The sequence below is a fragment of the Gouania willdenowi genome, chromosome 22, assembly GCF_900634775.1.
Source record: "Gouania willdenowi chromosome 22, fGouWil2.1, whole genome shotgun sequence".
NCBI classification, from domain to species: domain Eukaryota; kingdom Metazoa; phylum Chordata; class Actinopteri; order Blenniiformes; family Gobiesocidae; genus Gouania; species Gouania willdenowi.
Genome location: NC_041065.1, coordinates 33,236,886 through 33,247,195, shown reverse-complemented (window position 1 = coordinate 33,247,195; position 10,310 = coordinate 33,236,886). Strand labels below are relative to the sequence as shown.

The 10,310-nt window shown below is 34.1% G+C and overlaps 1 protein-coding gene across 1 annotated transcript; it reads left to right on the top strand.

Moving 5' to 3' along the window:
* Positions 1-3,192: 3,192 nt before the first annotated feature.
* Positions 3,193-7,887, top strand: nceh1a (neutral cholesterol ester hydrolase 1a). Its single transcript, XM_028437939.1, has 5 exons — positions 3,193-3,478; positions 4,956-5,211; positions 6,063-6,132; positions 6,624-6,795; positions 6,944-7,887. The coding sequence occupies exons 1-5, from the start codon at positions 3,338-3,340 to the stop codon at positions 7,547-7,549; spliced, it is 1,245 nt and encodes a 414-aa protein (XP_028293740.1). The 5' UTR covers positions 3,193-3,337; the 3' UTR covers positions 7,550-7,887.
* The last annotated feature ends 2,423 nt before the right edge of the window (positions 7,888-10,310 follow it).

The following is a 10,310-nucleotide window of genomic DNA, read 5'->3' as shown; positions in this document are numbered from 1 at the left end:
ATACAGACTCACACACTGTAAAAAATAAAAACTTTACTTTACTTAAATTAATTCATGGACAACAAACGAAGAGTTGAAAAACACTTTTTATGAAACCAAAAATAAAAAATAAAGCCACAATAAATGTTGGACTCTGATCTTTATTTATGAGGCAGGAAAAGTTAAGCTTCTTTTTTGCTTCTATTGTGATACAAAGTATTCAGAGTCAGTATTATTAATACACTAAACTGTGTTATAACAGTATTCCCTTCACTTCTATGCTGCGTCTACAGGACTCCACATCCCAAAATGCAATGCATCAAATTTTACCAACAATGTCAATAAGAGAGAGTTTACAGTAGAGATCAAAACAAACTTTTGAATGAAATAATTCAACCTTTTATATCTTTTTTTTTTGGAGCAAATCATCTTTGATTTATTGATCTGTGAGGCCTGGATTTATCTGATAATAATGATCATCTTTAATTAGCAGCTGGTCACAGTTCTGACCATTCTTTATTTTTGTGTCTTTGTCTATAAATGACGACACAAACACTAAAGGATGAATGTGAACGTGACAATAATAACGTGGAAATTGGGAATGTGGTGAAGACGAGTCCAGTTGGTGTTTGCGTTGCTTTCAGCTGCAACAGTAGCAACAAATAACAACCTGTTGGTAGCAGAACGGAAAAAAGACATGAACATTAAAGAACAGTCATTACAGTAAGTCTATATGTCTGTATGAATGTGTGTGTGTGTGTGTGTGTGTGTGTGTGTGTGTGTGTGTGTGTGTGTGTGTGTGTGTGTGTGTGTGTGTAAAGGCTCCATTAAAATTCCCTCCTGGACCACCCCTCCCTCCCTGTGTGGCGTCTCCCTGCAGTCTGTGGTATGGGGGTCACACACTGGGCCCCTCTCTTGTGTCGCTGACTGGACTCATACACACACAAACACACACCAAAGCACATATATCACATTTACTATTCAGACATTAAGCCGACGCTGTGATTCTCAGGAACATTTGGAACATGTTTGGATGCAGAACTCATCGACATGACTCACTGTATAGTGTGACACACTAATGCATATGGAAAGATGGTTTGGTTCCATATTTGTATGTGTGTATCAGATACAGATCAGTCACATTTGGCCCCTAAAACAAACACACACAGAAAAAACATGAACAAATATGTAAAAAATGAGAAAAGGTGATAAAATTACACTAATTAACACAAAACAACTCAAAACAATCAGAGAAAAACATAAAAAATGCAAAAAAAATAAGAACAAATAAAAAATATCAACAAAATACCTTAAAATAACCCAAAACAACAACAAACACACAAATTAGAAAAAATATATAAACATCGGAAAAAATACACAACAACTAAAAGATAAACATAACAACATCTACACACAAAATAAGAAAACATATCCTAATATCAACAAAAGAACACAAAAATATCTCCAAAACATGACAACATACACGCACAAAATGCACGAAAAATACACAAAATGACAAAAAAGACAGAAAAGACAGAAAAAAAATACAAAATGACAGAAAACAGATTACAAATAAAACAAAACAAGAATAAACATACACAAATTAGAAATAATATTCAAATATTGGCAGAAAATACACAACAAATAACTCAACAATAAACAAAATGACAACAAACACGCACAAAATAAGAAAACATTCTAATATCAACAAAAGAACACAAAAATATCTCCATAAATACACAAAATGACAACATACATGCACAAAATGTATATAAATGACAGAAAAGAAACACAAAATGAATGAAAAATATACAAATATAAACAAAAATACACAAACATAATTTTAAAAAAAATTACACAAAACGACAAGCATGCACAAAATAAGAAAGGACACAAGTTCATGACAGAAAAATGCACAAATATGAGAGAAAAATAAACAAAACAAGAATAAAACATGCACAAAATAAGAAAGAAGCACACAAAATGACATAAAAATACAGAAAATGACATAAAAATACAGAAAATGACAGAAAAATACAGAAAATGACAGAAAAATACACAAAATGACATAAAAATACAGAAAATGACAGAAAAATACACAAAATGACATAAAAATACAGAAAATGACAGAAAAATACAGAAAATGACATAAAAATACAGAAAATGACAGAAAAATACACAAAATGACATAAAAGTACAGAAAATGTACATAAAATACACACAATGAAAGATAAATACATAAACTGACAGGAAAATACATGTTTGTGAGAAAAACACAGAGAAAGAGAAAAGAGCAGATGAGTGTCATTGAACACTTTCTAATGTAACATCTTCTACTATTGATTAAATGATGCTACTCTTAGATCTACTTTTAGATGAATCATTAAACATGATCAGTTGGTACTTTAGCTTTCAGCTGAAGTCTGTCTACAGTTATCACTCTTCTATAATCAATAAAACTGATCAGTGATCATCTGCCAAAGCTTAATGTAGTTAAAATAAACACTTGTGACTTCATAATGTTTGTGTGGATGGAAAAAACAAAGCTCAGCCAACCATTAATCGATCCATTCATTGATTAATGTATCTATATTAGGTAATGTTTCTTGGCTGTTATAGATTATTCTGATATTATTTGCTCTATACCGCCCCTCTATGGTCACATGGATATAGCACAACATCACCCACAGGTTGAGGCAAAAAATGGTTCAAAAGTGGCAAAAACGTGTCAGGAAAAGAGTGAAAAGTGACTAAAATGGGTCAAAAACAGTCAAGAAAGGCAAAAAAATTTACAAAAAAGAGGAAACAAGTGGTGTGTAATGGCTAAAGGGAGCGTAAATGAGAAAAATGTGCCAAAGAATAGTGAAAAAGGGCAAAAATGTGGAACAAAAAGAGGCAAAATATAGAGAAAAAGGAAGCAAAAGAAAAGCGGCAAAAATTGGTTAAAAAAATCAACAAAAATTTGTTTAAAGAGTTTGCAAAAATGGACCAAAATTAGGATAAAGGGATATTAATTGGCACACATTTCTGCCACAATATAAAAGAAAATGACCAAGGTCATAATTATAAGATATAAAGTCATAATTATGTCATAGTTATGAGATAGAACTTCATAATTATTAGATAAAAATGCATGATTATAAGAAATAAAGTCATAATTATTATTAAATTAAATTTTCTATTTTATTTTGAAGGCCACTACCGGAAGTGCTTTCCATCTAGCGGTCAGGTGAACTCTGGACTCTGCGTTAGTTGCTACAGTGTGTGTCTGTGAGTGTGTCAGTGTGTGTCAGTGAGTGTCAGTGTGTGTTAGTGAGTGTCAGTCTGTGTCTGTGAGTGTCAGTCGTACCGGGACGTGATGAAGCTACGGTCGCTCATGCTAACGGTGCTGCTAACAGTAGCCGTGTCTTACTACGTCTACACTCCACTTCCGGCGGGCCTCCAGGAGCAGTGGAAGCTGATGGCTCTGGATGCTGGATTCAGGACTACCATCCACCTGGTACGAGGATCCACCTGTTCCTGGTCCCATTTATTAATATATGTGTAGTATTTCTTGATTAAATGCACCAATTAAACGTAAACAACCCATTTCCGGTTTGGACTTCGTCCCTAAACTAACCCTGAACACAAACACACACAGCTTAATCTTTGTGGTTACACAACGTGTGATTGTGTAATGTTTTTAAACCACATTGTGTATTTATTATCACGTGCATCTTTGAATCCTGAATGAAAATAATCCCCAAAATGCATTTTAACAGTTAATCAGTTTTACATTTTATTTTGAAATATGTGAGAAACATAGTTTAACTTGTAACTGAGTTCTAAAAGCTCAGATTGAAATACATTTCATCATCGACTGCCAATGGCGGGGGTTCTCAACCTTGGGATCAGGACCCCATTTGGGGTCGCGAGACATTGGGAGGGGGTCGCCAGATACCTTCAAGAAACTAAAAACATTTTTTTTTTTTATATATTTTGCAATTTGAGTCAATTTTTGCTTATTTTCTGCAAATAAATTAAACTCTCCATATTTTAACCTTTTTCATCACTTTTTCTTGCCATATTTTTGCTCCTTTTAATGTATTTTTGCTACATTTCTGACACTTTTCTACACATTTTTTCCATTTTCCAGACATGTTCAGCACTTATAAAGATTTTCTGCCACTTTTCCACCTAATGTCACATATGTTGACCCATTATTGTCACTTTTAACCTCTTTTCACCAGATTTACTGATTATTTTTGCCAATTTAACCACATTCACTATTTCTCACATGTATTATTTGCCAGTTTAAACTAATTGTTCCATTCTAATTTGCAACTTTTAACCAATTTCTGTGTTTTTTAAAATCCCAGAAACAAAAAGGAAACGTGTAAACTCTGAGACAGAATTGAGAAAATATTTAAATGAAAGAAAAAAAAACAGACAAATACATATTTTAACACTACATTTTAGAGCTGCACAATTGATCAAATGTCAATCGTGATCAAGATTAAATTAATCTGATCGTTGGCAATATTTACATTTAAAATACGGGTTCTGCATTCTGTAATAATGTATTTACTCAGTTAGTCTTTGGAACATTTTTTTTATTTTTAGCATAATTCTTATTTAATGCTTAATTTTGTACTATAAACTGTATATATATATATATATATATTGTTTGTTTAAAAGTAGTGTAATTTAAACAGATGTTTTCCTAATACGATAGATAATTGTGATTAACATTTTGACCATAATTGTGCAGCACTATTACATTTAGTTCCTGGCATTTTTAATATTTGCATGTCAGCATGTTTCCTCACAGACCAGTGGGGGGCGCTCACACCTCAATTTCAGCAAAACTGAACCATGTAAAATTGTAAATCCATAAAAAAAAACTCTATTTTGTTTCCATAGAGTTGCATAACTGAAATTATATTTAAAGAAAAATAGATCTGAATGAACTTGTTCTATTTTCTGTGTTTATCCAGGCCACAGTCAGCCATTGGCTGGGGTTAGATCACTACATCACGTCCATCAGGAAGTCCATAGAGGGCTTTGAGGGTCTCACTAAGGCCTTGGTGAGCTCTGAGTCCAGTGGGGGGGTCATTCCTGGAGTAAAGGTCAGTGACATCACCTTCTCTGGGGTCCCAGTGCGAGTGTACGAGCCCCCGGCTGGAGGGGAGGGCCACCTGAGGAGGGGCCTCATGTTTTTCCACGGCGGAGGATGGGCCCTCGGCAGTGGCAGTGAGTCCACGTTTCTACATTCATGTCAGCATTAGAATAATGACCAATCAGAGCATTAACACAGGAAACTACAGAGTGTGATTTATGGAATATTTGAGTCATTTTGTGTGTTTTTGATGTCGTTTTGAATATAATTTTTTATTTTGTGCGTGTTTATTCTTGTTTTGTGGAGGTATTTTGTGTAGCATTTATTTTTTGTTTTCGTTTGGTGTATTTTTTTGTACTTTTTTATGTTTTTATAGTCATTTTGTCTGAGCATTAACACAGGAAACAACAGAGATTTGTTGTTGTTGTTTTATTATGCATTTTTGTGTCACTTTGGGTATTTCTCTGTTTTTTACTTTATGTGCTTTTAGAGTCATTTAGTATTATATTGTTTCAATTTGTGTATTTTTCTGTAATTTTAATTATTTTTGTGGATTTTTTTTTATCTTTTTGTGCTTTTGGAGTGTTTTTTTTATATTTTTCTGTCTTTCATTGTGTGTTTTTCTCTCACTTTATTGCTGTTGGAGTTATGCTGTATATTATTGTTTAATTTAGTGTATTTTTCTGTACTTTTGATTTTTTTTGTGCATTCTTGAGTCTTTTTGTGGTTTTTTTTCTCTGTCATTTTCTATATTCTTTTGTCTTTTTTGTGTTTGTTTTTCTCTTTATGTGCTTTTGGACTCATTCTGTGTCTTATTGTTTCATTTTGTGTCTCATTTACTTTTAAATCTGATTCCGTGTGGCGTAAAGCAATCAATTAAACTGTTCTTTTTTTCCTAGTTTCCCTATTTTACAGGAAGTTGCACCTATAATGAGGAAATAGTAGAATTACAAGTGAACATTCAGATCACCTGTTTTCTCCTCAGAGAAAGGAACGTACGACACCATCAACAGAATAGTTTCAGACGAGCTCAACACTGTCGTGGTCTCTGTGGAGTAAGTGTGAAATCCTTTCCATCAATGCTTTTCAATACAAGTAGAAGAAAAACATAGTGAGCATATTTACAGCTCGGTTTAACTCCAGTGAACAGAAAACTAAAGCTCCACAACAGAAAAAACACAAAAAAAGTCAAAAAATATACAAAACGACAATAAGAATACACAAGACAAACACACAAAATAACAAATTATATTCAAATATCAACAAACATACACAAAATGACTCCAAATTTACATAAAAACTATTACAAATACACATCAACTGAGAAATGATGTACAAAACAACAAAAATATAAAAAAAACAATATGCACAAAATAAGAAATGATATCCAAATATTTACAAAACTATATAAAACGACTACAAAATTATATAAAAACTACTACAAAACGACAACAAAACTCCCAAAAAAGCACAACAAACAAAATACGCTGTGCTCTGATTGGTCATTATTCTACGTGTGTGTGTGTGTGTGTGTGTGTGTGTGTAGCTATCGTCTGTTTCCAGAGGTCCACTTCCCGGCCCCGTACTTGGACTGTCTCTCTGCTGCTAAACACTTCCTGTCCTCAAACGTGCTGAGGAAGTTTTCAGTGGATCCAGAGCGTGTCGCGGTATCTGGCGACAGTGCTGGAGGAAACTTGGCTGCTGCTGTCGCTCAGGAGGTTTGTGTATTTTTGTGATTTAGATTTTTCTTCATTCTGTTTCCGGAGTCATTTTTGAGAATTTTTCTGTAAATTCTTGTGAGGGAGGCAGTCATTTTATAGGTGTGTGTGTGTGCGTGTGCGTGTGCGTGCGTGCGTGCGTTCACAGATTGCCACAGACGACAGCGTGCTTGTGAAGTTCAGCGTCCAGGCTCTGATCTACCCGCCCCTCCAGGCCGTAGACTTCCACACCCCGTCCTACGTCCAGAACCAGAACGTTCCCATCTTGCCCCGCCCCCTCATGGTCCAGTTCTGGCTGCAGTACCTCCACGCTGACCCCGCCCTGCTGCCCCAGCTTCTAGCTAACAACCATAGCACGCCTGAACTCAGGTCCCGTCTGGACTGGACCGCCTTCCTCCCCCCCCGGTACCAGCAGGACCACCCACGCCCCCCCGTGGCCCCTCCCCACTCCGCCCCCTCACTGCTGAAGGCCATCCCAGCCCTGCTGGACGTACGGGCCGCCCCCCTGCTGGCGGCACCGCAGGTGTTAGCTAAATGTCCTCGAGCGTACGTGCTAACGTGTGAGTACGACGTGCTGAGGGACGACGGTCTGATGTACGCGCGGCGCCTGAAGGAGGCGGGCGTGGCCGTCACCAGCGACCACCTAGAGAACGGGTTCCACGGGTGTTTCAGCTTCATCTCCTGGCCTCTGGAGTTCAGCGTGGGACACGAGGCGGTGAGGCATTACGTCAGCTGGCTGCAGAACAACCTATGATACGTGCACGCACATACGTGCACACGCACGGGTCGCTTACACACGTTGGTTCCCGTTAAAAGGCTTTAAAAACACACTCAGGGATTTCAAACGAGTCCACAAACGTGATTGTTTATGATCTAATAAAACACTACATATTAAACAACTGGTGGTCCGGGGGCCACACGTGGCCATTAGTCTAGTCTTATGTGGCCTCCAAAGCAATAAAAACCCTGTTCTATTCCACAACAGAAACAATAAATAAAATGACTTTAAAAAAAACTGATTAGGACAAAAAATTACACAAAATAATAGAAAAATACAAAAGCAAAAAATTGCTAAATTGCTCCAAAAACCCAGAAAATGACCAACAAAAAAAAAAAAAATCACAAAAGTGTCGACAGAATGAGAGAAAAATACACAAAATGACCACAAAAATAACTCATAAAACACTGACAACAAAATAAGAGAAAAATTTAAAAAATTTGCAAAATTGCTCCAAAAATGACAGACGCACAAAAAAAACGTATTGATTTAAAGCAATAAATCCAACAAAAACAGAATTTTTCTGGAACTTCTAAGACTTTTTCTATTGTTTATTTTTAATGATGTTTAATTATAAATGAGTTATTGTAATATACAGTACAGAAGTTACAGTTGTATTGCTTTAGTAGATTAATGATAATTATGATAAAAACCACGTGAGCTGGCTCTGATGTGGCTTTGAAATGTTTATTATTTGACAGATCAATAACCATAAAACATACTTTTATAAACGCTTTAACATTTTATTGTGTTTATTCATTTTCATACTCGCTCACACAAAGTTTAAACTAACGGATGTTACGCTTTTCTTTGATGATCACATGAAAATGGCAATAAAATGTTTTCATTGTGTAAAATGTTTGTTTCATATTGTGAATTTATTGATTTACATAAAATAATCTACGCTGCAACGCAAAAACTTTATTTTGTTGATTTATTAAATCTGTTTTATTGATGAACTAGAAAAGCACAAATCTGGGTCAGCAGTTGTAAGATAATGGAACAGCGCCCTCTGTTGGACATTATGACATGATTATATCTGATATGAGGGTCACATGATCAACATTCATGTCAGCATTAGAATAATGACCAATCAGCATTAACACAGGAAACATTAAAGAGTTTGTGTGTGATTTTGTTGGCGTTTTGTAAGTTTTTCTGTCTTTTTTTTTTATATTTGTTTCGTGTTTTTTGATTAATTTTGGGTTGTTTTTTTTATTATGTTGTGTTTAGCATATTAAAATTTTCGTTTTGTATATTTTTCTCTTTCTTTGTGTATGTTTGTCGTTGTTTTGTTGGTCATTTTGTGTGTGTTTGTCGTTTTGTGGGGGGGTTTTTTTGGTCATTTTTGGTGTAATTTAGTATATTTTTCACTGATTTTGTGTTTCTTGTTTTGTGGGGGGGTTTTTGTCATTTTATGAATTTTGTATGTAATTTTGTATATTTTTCTGTCATTATGTGTGTGTTTGTTGATGTTTTCTGTGCTTTTTTTGGTCATTTTATTGTCATAGTATATTTTTCTCTGATTTTGTGTGTATTTCTTGGTTTTTGGAGTCATTTTGTGAATTTTTGTTGCGGTTTTGTATATATTTCTGTTCATGTCGTGTTTTTTTTTTTTTTTTTTTAATGATTTTTTTAATCATGGAATTAAATTGTTATTATAAATATGTTCTATATTTGATTGTAGTGTCTTGTGTTGATTGGTTTGAACAGATGTGAATCACCTCTAACAGACTTTTCCTGTGAGGAAATCAACTTTCTGTAAAAACTGACAGAAAAATGATACGATTGTGCTGCTCTAGCAGTATCTGTATGACAAAGTGCAGCTGTTTTCTTCACACAGGAATTTACAGAAAGAAAGTTATGAAGGAGAATCATCTTATTAATCTGTTAAATACTTTAGGGTGAGTTTAAGCAATGCATTATGGGCCACGTGAAGCCTCCAAAACTAATATTCAAAATCACTCCTAAAACAGGAGAAAAAAGGCTTTAAAATAAAAAACTACAAAAACTGTTTAATAAAGTTTAAAACATTAAATCAACAATAAAAACAAATGTGGAAAAAAAATGAAGAGAAAAGGAGATAAACTTGCATTTCAAAAACACAAAAATGAAACAAAAAAATTTAAAAAAAATCACACAAAATGAAAACAAAAAAATGAGACAAAATACACAAATTTACTCCAAACGACAGCAAGGACACAAAATATGAAATAAAAAAAATATTAAAAATGACATTAAATCACACCAAAAGGGAAACAAAAAATATGAAAATAGAAATAGAAAAACACACAAAAATATAGAAAATTACACCAAAAACGACCGCAAATACAGAAACATTCTCAAAATCACACAAAATGGAAACAAACGGCCAGAAAATACATAAAATTAGTTTGAAAATACAAACATGACAGGAAAAACACAATAAAATTAAAAAAATGCAAATATCACACAATTGGGAAGTAAAAGCACACAAACACACAAAATGACAGAAAAAAACACAATATGAAGTAAAAACAAAACAAAAAAAAAATACTGAAATTCATTTAAAATCACACAAAAAGGGAAATAAAAAAAATAATAGAATAATACACAATATAGCTCCAAAAAACACAGAAACGACTGCAAAAACACATGAAATGATACTGAAAATACATGAAACAACAACTGAAACAGACAAAAAGTTTTATTCTTTCCTTTATTAATAATCAGATATTCTTTAATGTGTTTCTCGTAT

Bases quoted from the DNA above. Each gene is read 5' to 3' on its own strand.
- nceh1a (XM_028437939.1), top strand. From the start codon at position 3,338: ATGAAGCTACGGTCGCTCATGCTAACGGTGCTGCTAACAGTAGCCGTG. The intron at 5,212-6,062 runs GTGAGTCCACGT...TTTTCTCCTCAG, and splicing joins ATGGGCCCTCGGCAGTGGCA to AGAAAGGAACGTACGACACC. The intron at 6,796-6,943 runs GTTTGTGTATTT...GTGCGTTCACAG, and splicing joins CTGCTGCTGTCGCTCAGGAG to ATTGCCACAGACGACAGCGT.